The 17,796-nt window shown below is 43.0% G+C and overlaps 1 protein-coding gene across 4 annotated transcripts in view; it reads right to left on the reverse strand.

Moving 5' to 3' along the window:
• Nucleotides 1-5,732: 5,732 nt before the first annotated feature.
• The window catches only part of ZDHHC13 (zDHHC palmitoyltransferase 13), a 51,065-nt gene continuing 39,001 nt past the window's right edge, over nt 5,733-17,796 (reverse strand). For 3 of the 4 annotated variants that reach the window (XM_081790301.1, XM_081790300.1, XM_081790302.1), the window contains 4 exons: nt 16,337-16,420; nt 12,147-12,304; nt 8,749-8,846; nt 5,734-6,319 (listed from right to left, as the gene is read on the reverse strand). In XM_081790301.1, the coding sequence (XP_081646427.1) occupies nt 6,181-6,319; nt 8,749-8,846; nt 12,147-12,304; nt 16,337-16,420 (479 nt within the window). In that variant the 3' untranslated portion in view covers nt 5,734-6,180. Of the gene's footprint in view, nt 6,320-8,748; nt 8,847-12,146; nt 12,305-16,336; nt 16,421-17,796 lie in introns of all 4 variants that reach the window. The other variant, XM_081790299.1, reaches the window with a different exon arrangement.

Below are 17,796 nucleotides of genomic sequence, written 5' to 3' on the forward strand. Positions count from 1 at the left end.
GCTAAATGGACTGTAACAAGAGGGGGAAATAAACCTTATGTGGTGTTAAGCCAGTGAGATATTGGCGGGGGCGGGGGTGGTTATTATCCCATTAACTCCCGTGACTATACTACTCCCAGCTATGATACTGGATGTGCTATAGCCAAGATATTCCACTTCTCACTGTTCAGTGTCCAGCCAGTCTGTTAAGTCATGGGGACCATCATCAGGATTTTGCGTAGCAGTTGTGGAAATGATTCAAATGCACTGTCTCCGATGAGACTATACAGATATTTGGAAAGAGGAATGAAGTTAGGGCATCACAGCATAATAGTCATGTCCCCGTGGCCCCGACAAATAAAACAAGCCCAAACCTGCCTTTTCCCCTCTCCTTTCAAAGCCAAACTGTAAGACTCCGTTCCATTTAGTCTTACGGCCTGAGCAGCTGGCTCCCAGGTGCCCTCCTTGCTGCCCACCCCACTGCCGGCTGCCACTACTCCACCGAGCCACCTAACCTCCAGACCACAAACCCCGTCTTCCCTCAGTTGTTCTTCTCAACCTCTCCTCAGCTCCCGACAAGTGACTCCTCCCTCTCTGAAATGAATTCTTCTTGAATTCTATGCCCCTGTGCTATCGTGATTATCCTCCTATATCCAGCCTCCTCCCCATGCCCTCCTCCTCTTCTCCAGCTCCCTAAATCCATGGTCTGGAAGGCTGTGTTCCTGCCTTTAGCACAGAGGTGATAAATGCAGGAAGCAGCCATGTGTGGGGCTGGGGAGACAAAGAGATGGGGTCCCCTAATTTAGATGCCTCGAGGACAGGTTTCTCTGTCTCTCTCTGTCTCTCTCTCCCTCACATTTTGTTTGTTCGCATTGGTTGTCATCTTTGGTCTCTTTTTAGAACCGATCTTCCCATTTCAAGAGGGCAACTCCCCTTTCCATTTTCATCTCAATTTTCTACCTCTCTCCTGTGACAACCTCGTCCATCCGTGCTCATGACCCTCATTCATGCCCTGGTCTCTTTACAGCTGCCTTCTAGACTCTTCTGCTGCATAGCCTGCAATACCTTAAACTCAATAGGCCCCACCCACTAAACTCATCACCTAGTCTCCCCACACAGTTTTCCTTACTTCTCAGAAGAACACTGTCACCCTCTCAATTCACTGGGTTCAAAGTCATCTTTGACTCTCCCTTCTCTTCCCCTCACATTCAATCAGTAATCTGGGCCTTCATCACATCCTGCCTGGACCATTATCAAAAGCTTATCTCTAACATTCTATATCCGTCGGAGTCCAGTCAGAAACACAGAAAAATAGTGTGTTCTGTTTTGCTTCAACAGGGAGAAAATAATAGAGGGAATTGATTAAGCAGGTGCTAATCTTTTTCAGAAAGTAAAGAGGAGCACCCTGACTTAGCACAGAGGTGACTAACTGCAGGAAGCAGCCATGAAGTGTGGGGCTGGGGAAAACAAAGAGGAGAGATGGGGGCGCCCTAATTTAGATCCCTCGAGGACAGGTTTCCCAGGGTTAGGAGTCAGACCTCTGAGCAGAGAGCCCTGCCTGGTTCCTGCTGGGGCTTCTACGGGAAGACGATGGAGGTGGTTGGGGAACTGCGGGAGAAAAGCTAGACACGGATTCCAACTGTCTTCATCAGGGTTCAAGGCCATTGTAGGGACAACACTGAGAGGAACAGCTGGCAAGAAAAGTGGAGTTAAGTCTCTTCTCCCTTCCTCCTCCCCTATCTGCAGAACTTAATGGAAAATCAGCTGACAAGGAAATTGTAGTTTTTAGAATGCTAGTCCCAGAACACACAACACAGAGAGTATAGAAAGGTGAATTTGGCACATTTCCTTACCTCTAATCAATTTCCCAAATATTTCTAAATTATTAGCATGTATTGAGCCAAGTATAATTCTGAGCGCTTTATGTTATTAATACATTTAATCCTCTTAACAACATTTGGGGGTATATACTATTGTTATCCACATGATACAAACGAGGAAACAGAAGCATTATATAGGGAAGTCATTTGTTCAGAGGCAGAAGTCATTTACAGTTGGCATATCCAGGATTCAAACCCGGGGTGCCTAGCTATAAAACACTGACTCTCAAACTTTTTATTTTTTTAAACTTTCACACCAATATGTAGCTGAGGAAAAAGTCACAATCAGACGGTAGGGGTAAGAGGCCTTAAGCAAATGATTCTCAAACTGTAGCATGTGCATGTAAGAATCATTTGGGGAACGTGTTACAAATTCAGATTCTAAGACTCACTCCTCAGAGAACTGAGGGTAGGGGTCTGACTCTGGAGGTAGGGGGTCAGACTCTGGAGGGTCTGAGAAGAGGAATTTGAATTTTAAACAAGTGATCCCTGGACACCACTCCCATCACCACCCCAGGCCCGTTATTCTGATGCAAATGGTCTGTGGACCACAATTTAAGAATACTTACTTGGCAGGGGTTGGTGAGAACAGACAGGAAGACAGAACTTAAAAATATCCTTCCGTCCCCCAGTTGAGAATCAGTCTTCAAACACAACTCCGATCACATCATGTCCTGCTTAAAATCCCTTCAATTCATTCAACAAGCTCATGCAACAGATTAATTCAAGTAGTTACTGAATACATACTATGTAGTAGGCAATATTCTAGGTACCTGGGATACATCAGCGAACAAAACAAAAATCCCTCAGGGACCTGCTATCCTACTGGGTTGGGGAAGGAGACCGTAATGCAACAGACATATTAAATTACATAGTATGTTAAAAGGCAGTTAAGTGCTAGGTCAAAAATGCAGAGTAGGGTGAAGAGGACAAATAGTTCAAGGAAAGGATGTTCCAACTTTGTAGACGTTGGTGAGCATGGGCCTCATCGAGAAGTTGACATCTGGAAAAAAGCTCAGAGGAAAGGCACTTCACCCCGTGGATATCTGGGGAAAGAGCATTCCAGGCAGGGCACAGCAAGGAAAGGCTTGAGGCGGAAGCATGCCTAGCAGGTGTATAGGCATCAGCAAGAGGGAAAGCACAAGGGGTCAGATCCTGTCGGGCCTTGCAGGCCACTGTCAGGGCTTTGGCTCTTCCTCTGGTGAGCTCAAGAGTCACTAGAAGGTTCTAGGCAGAGAAGCAATAGGATTCAGTCGGTCTTTTATAAGGATCACTCTGGCTGCTTGTGGCAGGGTAAGGGTGGAAGCAGGGAGACCAAATAAGAAGGCTGCAGTAACCCAGGCAAGAGGTGATGGTAACTCAGAACGACAGCAGCAATGGTGGTCAGAAGCACTCAATTCTGGATGTATTTTCAAGATGGAGTCCGCAGGATTTCTCAAAGAAATCTGAATCTGGCATATCACGAGAGAAAAAGAATCATCAAGAAAAGATTGTAAAGTTTTGATGTTGAGTAACTGAAAGGATGGAGTTTCCAAACAACTGATATAGGGAAGACTAAGGGGTAGGGAACAGGGTTGTTTACTTTTTATTTATTTTATCTTCAAAAAAATTTTTTTAATGTTTGTTTCTGAGAGAGAGAGAGAGAGAATGAGCTGGGGAGGGGCAGAGAGAGAGAGGGAGACACAGAATCTGAAGCAGGCTCCAAGCTTTGAACTGTCAGCACAGAGCCTGACAGGGGGCTTGAACCCATGAACTGTGAGATCATGACCTGAGCCAAAGTTGGATGCCTAAGCGAATGAGCCATCTGGGCTCCCCTATTTTATCTTTAAATTTACTATGTTTTATTTAATTCTTTACTTTTTATTTGTGAGGGTGAGGATAGAGTGGAGATTAGAAGTTCAATTTCAATTTTGGACATGTTAGGATGTCTATTAAACATTTATTTAAGTGGATAGAGTTGGAGAAGAAGTCTGAACCAGAGTTAAAAGCTGGGGCATTTTGGTACACAGATCGTATACGCAATCACACAACTGGACGAGATTGTCAAGGAAGGAGAAGTAAGTTTAGGTGAAGAACAAGAAGTTCAAGAACTAGCCACTGAGACATTCCAACATTAAATGGTAGGGGAAGGAAAACAGCAAAGGAGACTGGGGGATCTCGAGAGCAACCAGTGGGGTTAAAAGGAAACTCAGGGGTGCTGTCTCGTGGAGGCCGCGTGAGGAAAGTGTATTTGGGAAGACGGACCGGCCACCGTCAAATGCTGCTAAGCAGTTCCCATGGAGGGCAGGGGTGAAAGCCTGACTGCTTAAGTGGGTTAAGAGGAGGAAGGGGAGACAGGAATTGGAGATACTGGCCAGCCACAACCTTTTCAAGGGCTTTTTATTGACGAGGTAAGGAAACAGCTCCTGTTGCTCACTTAAACCTTTCAGCTCCTTGGCTTAACATTCAAGGCCCCTGGTGACTTCATCCCAATCAACCATTCCGATTTACTAACCGAGTGCCCCATTTGAAACGCCCTATAGGCCCAGCTGCCGTGGTTCTAACTATACTTCAGACTCTCCCATTATCTGCACTCGGAGGGTTCTCTACATGAGAATGCCTTTCACTTCCAACTCCGGATTTCCAAACTAAGTACCATTGAAAGGCCCTTTGCAATGCCTTATCGTCCATAGACACTTCCCTTATCACATCTACTGAGGCTCTCTCCAACCTCTAAACTCTAACAATATTTTATTTGTACCTTTCTTATGGCTTTTAATATCTTCTACATTATCCTATAGTTTCATTCATCTTAGCTTTCCCTCTAGATTGCAAGCTCTGTGATTAGTATGCCCAGTTAAATGTTTTATGGTCTGAAAGACCTATGATGGTGCTCAGTGAATATCTGTGGAATAATTTAAAAATTAATGAAATGTGCTTTCCGTGCCATGTATCACTTAGACGCACTGGCATATAGTGGTTTGGAAGGTGTGAGGCGAGGAATTTGAATTTTAAACAAGTAAGCCCCTGCTCCATCCCTAGAATTCTAGTTAAATGGTGTGTGGGCCACAATTTGAGAATATATACTTGGTAGGGTTTGGAGAGAAAGGGAAAGGCTATAGCTTGAGAAAGTCCTTCTGTCCCCCAACTGAGAATCAGAGACTTCAAACAATTATGATCACATCATACCCTGCTTAAAAACCCTTCATTCAATAAATTGAAACATTTATTGATCACGCACAACGTGTCTGACAATATTCAAGGTGACTCTAGGCTCTGAAGTGGCTACCCCACTTGGTATCTAAGTGACCTTGGAGAAGATACAAACTTCTTTAGCCTTTAGTTTCCTTATCTGCAAAGGCTCGGTGTGCTCTGTAGAAGAACGGAGAAAGGATCCTTGAAAAACGGAAAGGTCAATGTGGCTAGAGTACAAAGCGTAGTCCAGAGTGAGACTGGGAAACAAAATAAGGTTATATTATTCAAGGCCTTGTAGGTCATGATGAGAAGTTTAGCCTTTACCCCAAGAGCAAGGGGAACCTTAAGGAAGGGTTTTCAGTAGGAAGGTGCCATGTCCAGGGGCATTCATATACAATACCAAGAGTTAAAGTGGAATTAGTTTTTCCTCCAGAACAAGGGAAATTAGCACTTACAATCACATCAGTCCAATATTTTGAGGGTACTAAGTAAAAACAGTAATTAATCTTGAAAACCTCATCTGTTCCATTTTCTAAGTAAGATGGAAAATTATATCTTGCTTACTGGTGTTAACAGGGAGCTCAACTCAGTCCTGGAATTGTGAATCAGTTTCTTTATGCCCTACATACACCTTTTCTCAATTTAAGATTTTGAAAGTTAAGTGTCAGAAATGAAGTCTCAACTACAAAAAAAAAAAAAAAAATTTATTAAGTGTGAAAGCAAAACAGGTACATCTATTTAGATATTTTTTACATATTTATAGATAAAACAAACAAATAATTTATCAAAAATTACAAGCTTAAAGAATAGTACTATTTTGAAACAACCAATAAAGTATTCGAAAATACTACATTTTATCCATAATTGGTGAATATTATCTAAAAAAAAAAAAAAAGTAAGTTGTATTTTCTTGTGAAACATATAAAAGCATTTTTAGATGTCTGCCAATATTGTTCAGGAACAGTCCATCTTGCTAAATCTAAAAGCGTAGTGCCTTTCTGGAGAACTTGTGTTTTTACTAAATAGCTTTACAGACCACCTGTGTTTTCCTTTGGGCTTCGGTGAACTCCTAATCTTCACTTCACTTGCAGACCACAGGGCATCAACATGAACACAGATTAGAGTGAGAGTCTGGGGTCGCTTTTCTTCATACTGAGCGAAGGACTTTCTCCTTAGCTGGGTGGAAGACCATGTTGTATTGGGACGTCCAATCTACGGCACAGGGCTTCACCAAGCCAAAGCAGCCACACTGAAAGAAATCTGCAAGGTTCTGCGTGAACCCAAGGCTGCCAAGGAAGGAAGAGAACACATCTTACTACTTTTCCTGTTTACCTTTTGACAAACATTCATCCAGACCATAAATATTCACTGAGAATTTACAATATACGACATCCTTTGAAGATCCTGCAGGAATCCAGAGGTGAATCAGACCATTCCCTGGATTATGGGACATTAAAATTGATGCCCAGTTCCGTCTCTGGACCTGAATCCCTATTGTGAGATTCTCTGACTCCTGCCCAGCAACTTAATTTCCTTCTGAGCACCCCACTCACTGGAATGATGGCTGCCATCAAGAAGTTTCCTTCTTTCCATTCCCACTGCCCTGATTCAGATTTTGATTATTTCAGAGGCCAGGCAGGCCAGCAACAGTACAGTCAACAGATGTTTGTGTTTTTTTTTTTCCTTAAGCTTTCTAAGTTAAATATGGCCCTGGCCCTGTCTCAGTTCTTTCCAATTAATCCTTTTTTTTTTTTTTTTTAATAGTCCAGAAGTCTTTTGTCCTTTTTTATACCTATCATCCCATGAACTCTGAGGAGCTTGGGTTCCTTTCCACTGGTTCTCACTAAGTGTGCTTCTCTGGGTGGGGCAGGCTGGCGTTTCCACTGAACCCAAGAACCTTTCTCCTTGGCTTCCTTCTTCTGATCATTTTCCTGCACATGCTTCACACGAGCTGCCTCGGCTCTTAGAGTGCTTGATATGCTCACTACATACATTATTTCTCTTGGCAAGAATCCTCCCTCAACTTCTGGGTTTATGACACTGCCAACAGCACGCCGGGTGACACTGTAGACTCCTGCGGTTGTGCCATGGGAACCTTTGCAGCCCGTTCCCTTGATGTCCACAATATCACCTTTCTGACAGATTCACAAGCATGTGGCCAGAACAGCAACTCGGTGTTGTCTAAAAGGCCTAGAGAGAATGCAGCAGGGGCCTCCCCTCCTTCCCTTGTTGCTGGTCGTTTTGGCGAATTACTCGAAGATGGCAGTTCCAACCAAAGGGAGGGAGCTCCTTCCAATTAATCTTACCTATTGGACACGGTGTGGTCTTCCAAAAACCTTGCCAAAACCCAAACCCTATACACTAAAACACATCTGTGCCTGAGGATGGCTGTGCATCTGCCGCTGCTGTGACAGTGGTCAAGACAGGACCATCTCCACTCCTAGGAAGACCAGCTCCAGAGCTAGTTAGTGAGGGAAAGTAACTCAGGGTAAGACAGACAAGACAAATCTTCATTCTGGACAGGTTTTTGGAACCTAGATTTGCAGTGGCTCTAAGGCTTTGCCGTTAGGTCCTCCAGCCCACATTGCCATCACTCAGCAGTTCCAAACACGCCCCAGCTCTCTCATCTCAGGCCCTTCTTCCAGACTCTTCTCTCTCTGGGGCTTGAAATGCCCTTCTGTCCTTCTCCATCATGCCCCACCACACATCTTTCAAGGCTCAGCTGAAAATTCCACCTCTGTCACAAAGGCTTCCATTCTTCAGTGGAGTAAATATTTATTTCTCTGGTTAAACTCCTGAGAAAGGACTTTACGATCATTGCCAGTCTGAGACAATCGTCACAAGCCTAACACTACTGTCCACCTTCCACCACCGAAGCCGTCTCTTCTCAATTTAGTCAACTGCTCTCCTCTCTAAACACAGATCATAGTCATATCCCAGGCTCTAATTTCCTTGTCTAACAGCCTAACAGTTTCATCTCGTACCACGAGTGTGCTTTAAAATAGACTGCTCATGAGATATGCAGTGGGCGTTAAATCCCCAGAGGGCTCAGGGTCACCTCTGCAGCACTCCCAGCTTCCAAGACCCCGATATATATGACAGGGAGATAAGCTTCAAAGCCTGACTGTTCATATCGTAAGATGACAGGCTTCCTACAAACACTCTCATTTTCTACTGAGGACAGGTTTTATACAACCGATGCTCTTGGGAAAACATACCCCAAACCCGAAACACTAGTTTCTCCCTGACGCGGATGGGCACATTAAACACAGGGCTAAAAGAATTACTGGTGATAGAAAGGTAGGTTGAAAATCTTGGCAAAGTTCACAATCTAATGCTTTCTGCAGACAGCCTGGTGGCTGGAATTCTCAGCCACGTGCTCGGTTATCTCACACTGACTTCACGCCAGCAACATGCAATCCTGTGACCATGTGGCTTGACTAAAGAGATTCCCCACCTTGGCAACACTTCAAAGTCACTTAGCTATTTGTGCCAAGTCCAGCAGACTAAGTCCCAAATTCTTACCACCTTGGGGCTCATGACCTCACCACTCACCTCCCGTCAGTCACTAAGGCTTCCAAGAAATAAGAGGTTCAACTCCATCAGATAGCAAGTTAGAGTGCAGCATGGCCTGAGTGGTGGCAGCAGACTGGGAAACCAATGGCTAGGCTAGCATCCTCCACAGGACTCAGTGGTCAAAACAGATGGGACTTACTTGTATGGGGTCCTCCTGAGGGACAATGTCTGTTTCATATGCCTGCTCTGCTTCAACAGGCTGGTTTTCTCGTGGGAGGTCAGGCCCAGGAAAGCAATCTGCAAAAGAAGTTTGGAAGGTACATGAAAAATACTGCTATGTCAAGGTTCTGTTTCTCTCCGTGCATCACAGGACAGAAGTAAGCATTCAGTACTCCCCCAAATACAGTGTCACCTCGCCCTCTAAGCAAGGATCATGGTGAGTATAACAACAGCTCAGCAGCTCTAAATGAGACTCTCCTATGTAAATCTAGGAGCTGAGCAGTTGTTTATTTATTTATTTTTAAGTAATCTCTACACCCAATGTGGGGCTCAAACTCATGACCCCGAAATTATGACTCACACACTCTGCTGACTGAGCCAGCCAGGCACCCCTGAGCATTTATCCTTTTGACTGATTTTTATTAACCTTCAAAAAAGCACAGTCATGAAATAATTGCTTTAGTGATTTAAGCCAGGGCTTACCACCTTGTTTAGGTTCTTAACACGTTCAGCATGCAACTTTTAGATGAATAAAACAATATGTGATCAGCATTACTGTAATTCTCATTTTGTGTATGCTTCTTAGTAGTTCTTTAGAAAGGGCCAAATGAAAAAGTTAAAGAACATTTAAATGTACCGAAGTGAAGAACATTTAAGTCCACAATTTGGGGAAAGGTAAGAATTCAGGTAACTTAAATACTCCCAAATATGGAGCACCTGGGTGGCTCAGTCGGTTGTGTCTGATTCCTGATTTCAGCTCAGGTCATAATCTCATGGTTTCGTGAATTTGAGCCCCACATGAACTCTGCAGTGACAGCGTGAAGTCTGCTTGAGATTCTCCCTCTCCCTGTCTTCTGCCCCTACTCTACTCACACTCTCTGCCTCAAAATAAATGAATAAACTAAAAAAAAAAAAAAAAAAAAAAAAAAAAACCACAAAAAACCTCCCAAATCACCTGGGTGCCTGGGTGGCTCAGCTGGTTAAGCGGCCTTCAGCTCAGGTCATGATCTCATGGTTTGTGGGATCGAGCCTCACATTGGGTTCTGCTTGAGAGCAGATTCTACCCCTCCCCCACTCACTCACACACTCTCTCTCAAAATAAACATTAAAAAAAAAAGACCCTCCCAAATCATTAAAACAACTATTACTCACTGAGTTACCCCCATTTAATCCTGAAAATAACTCAAACATCAAGCTCCTCATCTGTAAAACAGAGATTATCACACCATCCTCCCTCATCAGATTGCTTAAAGACTTGACATCATATATTTAAAATATCCAGTGCAGAGGCTCCTGGAGGTAAAGTAACTGGTCCAAAGTCACACAGCTTAGAGAGTGGCAGAACTGAGACAGATACCTCAGTCAGTGTGAGAATAAAGTTCATGGTCCTTACCACAGACTACATGCTCAGTTTGACTTGCTATAGTCAAACCCATGACTCACCAGAGCAGTCATCAAATGAAAGGCTTCGAACAACAGAATTGGTTTGTTTATTAAGAAAACAACATTACTAGGGGGCGCCTGGGTGACTCAGTTGGTTAAGTCCGACTTCAGCTCAGGTCATGATCTCGTGGTTTGTGAGTTCAAGTCCCATGTCGGGCTCTGGGCTGGCAGCTCGGAGCCTGGAGCCTGCTTCGGATTCTATGTCTCCCTCTCCCTCTGTCCCTCCCCTGCTCACACTGTGTCTCTCTCTCCTTCAAAAATAAGTAAACATTAAAAAAAAATTTTTTTTTAAGAAAACAACATTAAACTCCTGTATTTGAAAACTACCCAAAACTTTTGAATTCATTTTCCTTGCCTTAGAAAGTATTAACAAAATTAAGGTTTCTTTAAAAAATTGATATTATAGTCTTATATATACTGTCCTTGTCCTAAGCCTCCAGAAAAGAAGAAAGAGAATTAGAATCCATGTCTCAAACCTTAGGTTCTACATCTGCTTCCACCTCTCACCACCCTTATGGACAAAACTGGGCACTCGACATCTCATAGGCTTAGTTTTCTCACCTTTAGAATGGAGACACTACTTTGGCACAATCTATACCTCAAATGTCTGTCGGGGAATAGATAGGAAAGTGCTCTGGAATATGTAAAATACAGATAAATACTAGGTATCATACGAGATAGTAGTTAATATTAATAATCACTGATGCTAATACTCATTCTTACTGCCTGAGTCTATCGATGCCAGAGGGTCAGAAGATGAATGTTCAGAAGCCTCCGTTCAGTTGGTGTTACCAGCTTAATTCCTTTCCTTGGCACTTTTTTCCTTTGTCTGTCTTTATCACTTTGTTACTATTATTGTAGAACTGGTTACTTCCCTGTTAAAGTAGAATGCACTTTTTTTTTTAATTTTTTTTTTTTTTAACATTTATTTATTTTTGAGACAGAGAGAGACAGAGCATGAATGGGGGAGGGGCAGAGACAGAGGGAGACACAGAATCCGAAGCAGGCTCCAGGCTCTGAGCCATCAGCCCAGAGCCCGACGCGGGGCTCAAACTCATGGACCGCGAGATCGTGACCTGAGCTGAAGTCAGACGCTCAACCGACTGAGCCACCCAGGCGCCCCGTGGAATGCACTTTTGAGGAGTAATGCTCTAATTATGTGAGGTCTCACAGTAATTGGCTCAGACTGACCACGGCCGTCCATTCCACAAGCACGGGCCACAGCAACAATGAGAATTAGGTTATGCTCATAGGGAAAGGAAGGCAGCAGGGAAGGGACAGTAGCTTCTTCGGAAGCTCAATGTGGCTACTACTGCCCTGGAGAGTGAACTTTCTAATGGCCATGACCTTCCCTAGAAGTGTAATTACCATGGTTACACTGCTTAGTGTGGGATCTTGCATTTCCTCCCCACTTCTACCCATTTAAGTGCTGCAGAATAATCAGGACAACAAACAGGGTTGGAAAAAGTGAGAGAAGAGAATCATCTCACACCTGCACAATGCTTTTATATTTTATATCATGTTTTCACATACTGTATGATTTAACTGTATGATGAAAAAAGCCTTTGAACAGGACGGTCAGTGGACCTAAGTTTCCGGTTCTGATTTTGCCACTTACTGGGTGACCTTGAGCAAGTCAGCTCTCTGTAAGTCTATCCGTAAAGTAAAATGATCAGATTAGATCATCCCTACGGACAAGTTAACAACTCATTATTCTAACCTTTAAACGATCCTGTGAGAGTAGCATTATCAACCCCATTTTACAGACAAGGAACTGGAAATCCAAGAGTCAAATGACATGCCTAGACCCAGAGAGTAAGCGACAGAGGTGGAACTAGGACCCAAAAGCCTTCTGATTTAAAATTCAAGTCTTTCTACCTTATTACAGTGTACTGGAAATTTTACTCAAAGGCTTTACAGAAGAGAAATTAATACCTGAAAGAGCTGATTTAATAATAAAAATGTTGACCACGAGAAGTGGAAAGTTGCTAGCATGAAGATATATAAAACCCAAGGGGAACAGGCCACAATCTGATTGAGGTAGGTCCACAGTCCATCTTCTCTGAATGTCGTGGCACAATGATTTGACCAATCTGTGGATTCACAAAAAAGAAACTCATTATTTAAAAAGGCAACAAACCAGTGATTATTGTACAAGAAGATAAAATCGCTGCACTTCTTTTCAGGGAGAAGAGACGGTAAGACATGAGAGCACAGAATAGAACCCAGCTTTAAGGATATATCTTCTGGGGTACTTGGATGGCTCAGTCGGTTAAGCGTCCGACTCTTGATTTTGGCTCAGTCCATAATCTCATGGTTCGTGGGCTGGGCCCTGCGTCGAGCTCCACGGTGACACTGCAGAGCCTGCTTGGGATTCTCTCTCCCTCTCTCTCTGCCCCACCCCTGCTCATGCTCTCTCTGAAAATAAACGAATAAACTTTAAAAAAAATGTAAAAATAATTTAAAAATCTGAAACATGGTGAAAAAAAAGAATTTTTCTTCCAAGTGCCAACTTAACTAGCAAAGGTGAAAAACTGGCACCTCATTACTCATTAAAGCTATATGATAACACTGCATTGGTAGCTGGCAGTAAAGGAATAAAAGCAAAAAAGGTCCACAAGACCACCACTAAAACCACCATTTTCGGCATAAAATGAACCGGCCCAAAGTTAATTGTTTAAGGACTTGATGACAGAGAATGACTGGATTTAATAAATGTCTGTCTTAGAAAATTCTTTATTTTATCCATGATACACAGGAGTCTATTATAGCACTGAATAAACTCTTATTAAGGGTTCGGATCACTTGGCTGTTGTAGGCGCCAAGAAATCCTGTAAGCGCCCAGATAACCATGGGAACACAACCTAACAGCATGCAGTTATTGGGTGTACTTCTGCACCGGCACCATAATTTATCCTGTAGAGAGGGAGAAAGTCTAGGTAAGGGAATTCATGAGACAGACACCCCTAGGAACAGAGTAAAGGGAAAAAGATTCATATAGAAGGGAAAAAGATTCATATAGGCACGGCTCAATTTCTCTCCAGGAACACCTATTTATATGCCAATTAAAAGAGAGGACTTCACTATGGCCTTTGTGACCTCCCTAAGCTATGCAGCTAAGAGCAGCACTAAGGAGAATGAAGGTAGGAAGCAGTAGAAACAAGGGAACAAATCCTCAAGGTCTTGCGAAGCCAATGGCTTCTGTAGGCCTCACGACAGTTTATAAAGGGCAAATTATTTTTGAAATAAGAATTCTGTAAATTTTCACCTTGAGGCTTCATAAATGCCTCTGACAATTTGATAAGTAGTTTCAGACAGTTTCCCAAAGCAGCACTTAAGAGCTCCTGGGACAGAAAGAAAATGAGTCCCTGACTTTACTATCACCTGTCTGTCCATTTTAGTCTTAAAAGAAAAAAGTCTTTTTTTCCCCCATTTTGAGCCTTGTTTGATTCCCAACCATCTTTCATGACTATACGTCAGAAGCAATCTAAGAGTAATCACCACAGAGTAACCATCAAGGCAACAAGTTAAGGCAAATTACACTCTCTTGAGAGCTTCTCATTAGGACGGCAGACAAAGATGCCTCTCGTGCACCTGATATGACAAAAAAGACTATAATTCCCAACGGCAGGTACAGGAAACAGCTGCTGAGTGGGAAAGAATACCTACTTACTTCCAGCTTACAGATTTCTACTGCGCTCTTCTGGGAAATTTTTTGATCACACGGCATGACCCCCAACTAGAATTTTCATAGGACTGATTGCAGATTTAATGTCAAAGATAATGGCCACAAATGGCCACGTACATTATCTTCTGCGATATACAACTTTAATATGCGCTAATAATACATTCTTATCAGGTGGTCACTGGTTAATGATAGGGGACTCATACTGTACCAAGTCGATCATTTGCATTTTTAGATAGCTCTGCCAGCTACAGTGTTCTTTCTAACCATGATCTAAAATCTTTCTCCCTGTAACTTGCAGGATGCTGACCCTTTCTGAGTGTCCATCCTGAAAACAGACCTCACAAAGGACAGAACGGATGGAGGCTACACAGAGCCAGAAGTAGCTGTAACTGGCTCACGCGAGGCTCGTGTGCATCAGGGCCGTCACATCAGGAGTGTTAATGCCAAACAAAGAAGGTGGGATGGCGGGGAGGCCTTGTTAGAAAAATGAGGCACAAGTTCATTTTTCCTGTCTGTGAAGTAATGATAAATGACATGATGTCCTCATTCGGTGCCAGAATATAAATGGGATAAAACTAACAAAATACGTTGACTAGTCTACATGGTCGCAGGTGAATATAAAGTGGGACCATTTCTAACAGACAAAATATAATACAAAAATTGGTTCAGAGCCAGAGAATAGAAACAAAGAAGGAAGAGCCAATGCACAGAATACGAAAGCAAAGCGGAGAGAAGGAAAGTGATGGAAAATTACTTCTGTCCTTATCAATACAGTCTTATGCTGGACACAGACACCAAACAAAGGGGACTATTTTTAGTGAAGAGAGAAGCAGGAGAGACAAGAGTGGTGTAAAACCTGGCTTCTCTCCCAATAGGATCACGTCCAAGGGACAAGTTGGTCCAAGGGCCAGCCTGAAAAGGTCTTCCAGGAACATGTTTTATTGTTAGGCATTAAAAGGGCAGTTCTTTCAGTAGAAAGATGCACTGCCAAGAAATCTTTTACTTCTTACACCACAGGACATAACCTAAGAGGTTTTTTAAATTTCAATGCTCAGGATTACTTATGGCCTTTGACAAGGAATGGTACCAGGGATCACAACCTTCCGACTATTAGGTCCATTTGAGAGGGTGGCACTTACACTGAACTACAGAAGCTTTCCCTACTGATCACAGACACCCAAGGTGTCAGACGAGAAAGGGGCTGACAAGGTAACTAACTGAAGCCCTCTCCATGCCTAGGGCAGGGCAAAAAACCCCAAAACACAACATGTCACACAGACATTAATTAATAATCTCTAAAAATGAAATGCCAAACAACCCAAAACTTGATGTTTCTGGGGAGGGTAACTGGGAGGCTAGGGGACAGAGTAGAAAGAATTCTTTTTCAAAAACTAAGCAAAATTTAAACTAAAAAAAGCTGGAGCAGAGGCCAGGGGAAGGCAGGGAGAGGCGGTGCTTAGGATGCCAAGGGAAAAAGAAACTAAAGTGGAAAAAAATGTTCCTAACATCTTCCTGGATCATTCTGCATTTTAGCACAAGCAACAAACTAGTATTCCACTGTTGGAATCTAAGACCTGAGCATGAACGTAACAGGAAGGTGGGAGGAAATGGATTTATAGTGAAGCCACATTCTCCCAAAGTCTTCAAAATAAACAATAAACAGCGAAACAAGGAAAGCCAAAATAAATAAACTACAAGCACTATACACTTTCCCAGTTAGGTAAACCACTCCCAGGTTTGAGAAGCACAGCCGTGCAACTGTTAAGAGCTAACCCAAATCCTTCCTGCTTCAATGTAAACCCCGTTCTTCTTAGTCCATCAGCTTGGAACAGCTGGATGTCACTCCCTCCTCGAGTCCCCCACATGCCTGTTCACACAGCAACTGAGAAGTTATTTTTCTGTCTCAGGCATGCAGAATAAGTGGCCTAATGTTCCCTTCCAGGTCATTATTCCCAAACTTTCAATGACTATTCGCTCTCCCATTAGCTCTAAGCTGTGACTTGACATTTATCAAGAGTTGTGTTCCTTCACTATGGTGACCACCTCCGCCTTCCTTCAACCTGTCCAGCACCAACCTTTTCTTTTTCCTATTTTATTTACTTATCACTTCCCTCGCTTTGTGCCTGAGCCGCTGATTTTTCCTCACTTCACTGGGTGATAAATCTGCACCTGCCTTACGTGACTTTATATTCTGACCACTTCTCAAATTTATCAAGGTCACTTTAGAATACAATCTCTTCCCAGGTGCTGACAACTAACCTCTTCAAGTCTTCCTTGCAGCTTTCCCAATGCTGAGAGTCTTAGAGGCAGCCGTTTCGTTTTTAGTAGGGGTGTGGTTCATAGTCACCCAGCCAGAATGTGCCATTCAAGAATTTACCAAGAAAAGTATGTGTGGGTATGGGTGCATGAGCTTGCTGTAAGAAAAATTTATACTTACAGATGAAAGATTCATATATAATCCAATCACAAACAATGGAAAGGAAAAATAAGAAGAATATGTAATAATGATGGTTGCCGAAACCTACAGCAAAAAGAAAAAACACATTTAATACTTTTGCTTACAATGATTTTCCAGATCAAGACCTTACTAACCACTTTCCTGTCAAAAGCTTCCACCAAAGTAAAAAAGTAAATAAGCTAGTACTTTGCATTTAAATACCATTAAACCAAAACCAAACAGCTCTGATATGTCATGGTCAACTGTCCATGTTAAATGAACTAATATTTATCTGCTGCTTACCTAAGAGAAGATACCGTTTTTGAACAGAGCAAGATTTACTAAGCATATGCAGCTCTAGGGTGGCCTATACTGCACCGGAGGAAGGGGAACAGGCAGGACTTTAGGCACATCATACCCTATACTCCTTGCATGTAAGAAGTACAATTTCTGAACATCAGGGATTCACTTGATCAGGGGAACAGAGAAAATGAATCTGAAGAGCAGCACTAAATAGATCTGCTGCAGGCACCCACACACAGAAAAAGAGGGGCAGCCTGCAGCCTCTCTCGCATATGCTGCTTGTTTCTGCTGCTCTCTTGACACTGGAGTTGCGAGCACTCTGATGCTAATGGCACCAAAGTACCACCATGTCCCCACTTTCTCCGAAGACAGCAAAGCCCAGCAGCAGGAGCAATGCCCGGTGCAAGGAGGAGACCTAGGTCCACAGGTGACTAGTTGTGTGACTACAGGGAAGTCATTTAACCTCTCCGATCCGGTGTTCTTGCTTTTAATATGGGGATAATCTCTCTTCTGTCTGCTTCATAGGCCTGGCAGCCAAACAAGATGATCCACTACGTTAAATGCAGCATAATAAAAATATAGGGGCTCATTACTGTTGTTTTCCCACTTCCATTCACAGCTGCCTGTCTTCATGCTAATCATCCCATCTTTACAGTGGGATGGGGTCCATGAAGCTTGGGACCCTAGGAATTATCTCTTAGCTGTTCTCTAGGAACAGTAGAGAACATCAAAATGCACTAAAGAAACCTGACTCACTGAGGCAGCCTTTTGTTCAAGATTATAAAAGCATATCCTCTCCTGGAGACAAATGACCATAGTTCCTCTGAAGTTCCTCATAATAATCCCCTGGCTTTTACAGTGACCACTCAGAGGAAACTCAGGGCTACCGACCAGGACAAGGAATACTCCACACCATCTCTGGTTCAAGCTCCTACCTGAGCTTTGAAGGAGCCAAGTGGAGAAGTACATGAGAGAGAGAAGCCACAAAATGTGGTAAGAACCTGGTTATTTGGTGTAGAAGACCAATACTACTAAAGTAACCCCAAGCAAATAATTTGCCTTTCATATTTTTTCACCTCTAAAATGGAGACAGTAATGCCAACCTCATAGGTGTGCCCTGATGATCAGACAGGAAACTATATTCAAAACTGCTTTAT

The sequence above is a fragment of the Panthera onca genome, chromosome D1, assembly GCF_046562875.1.
Source record: "Panthera onca isolate mPanOnc1 chromosome D1, mPanOnc1 haplotype 2, whole genome shotgun sequence".
In the NCBI taxonomy this organism is placed as follows: Eukaryota; Metazoa; Chordata; class Mammalia; order Carnivora; family Felidae; genus Panthera; species Panthera onca.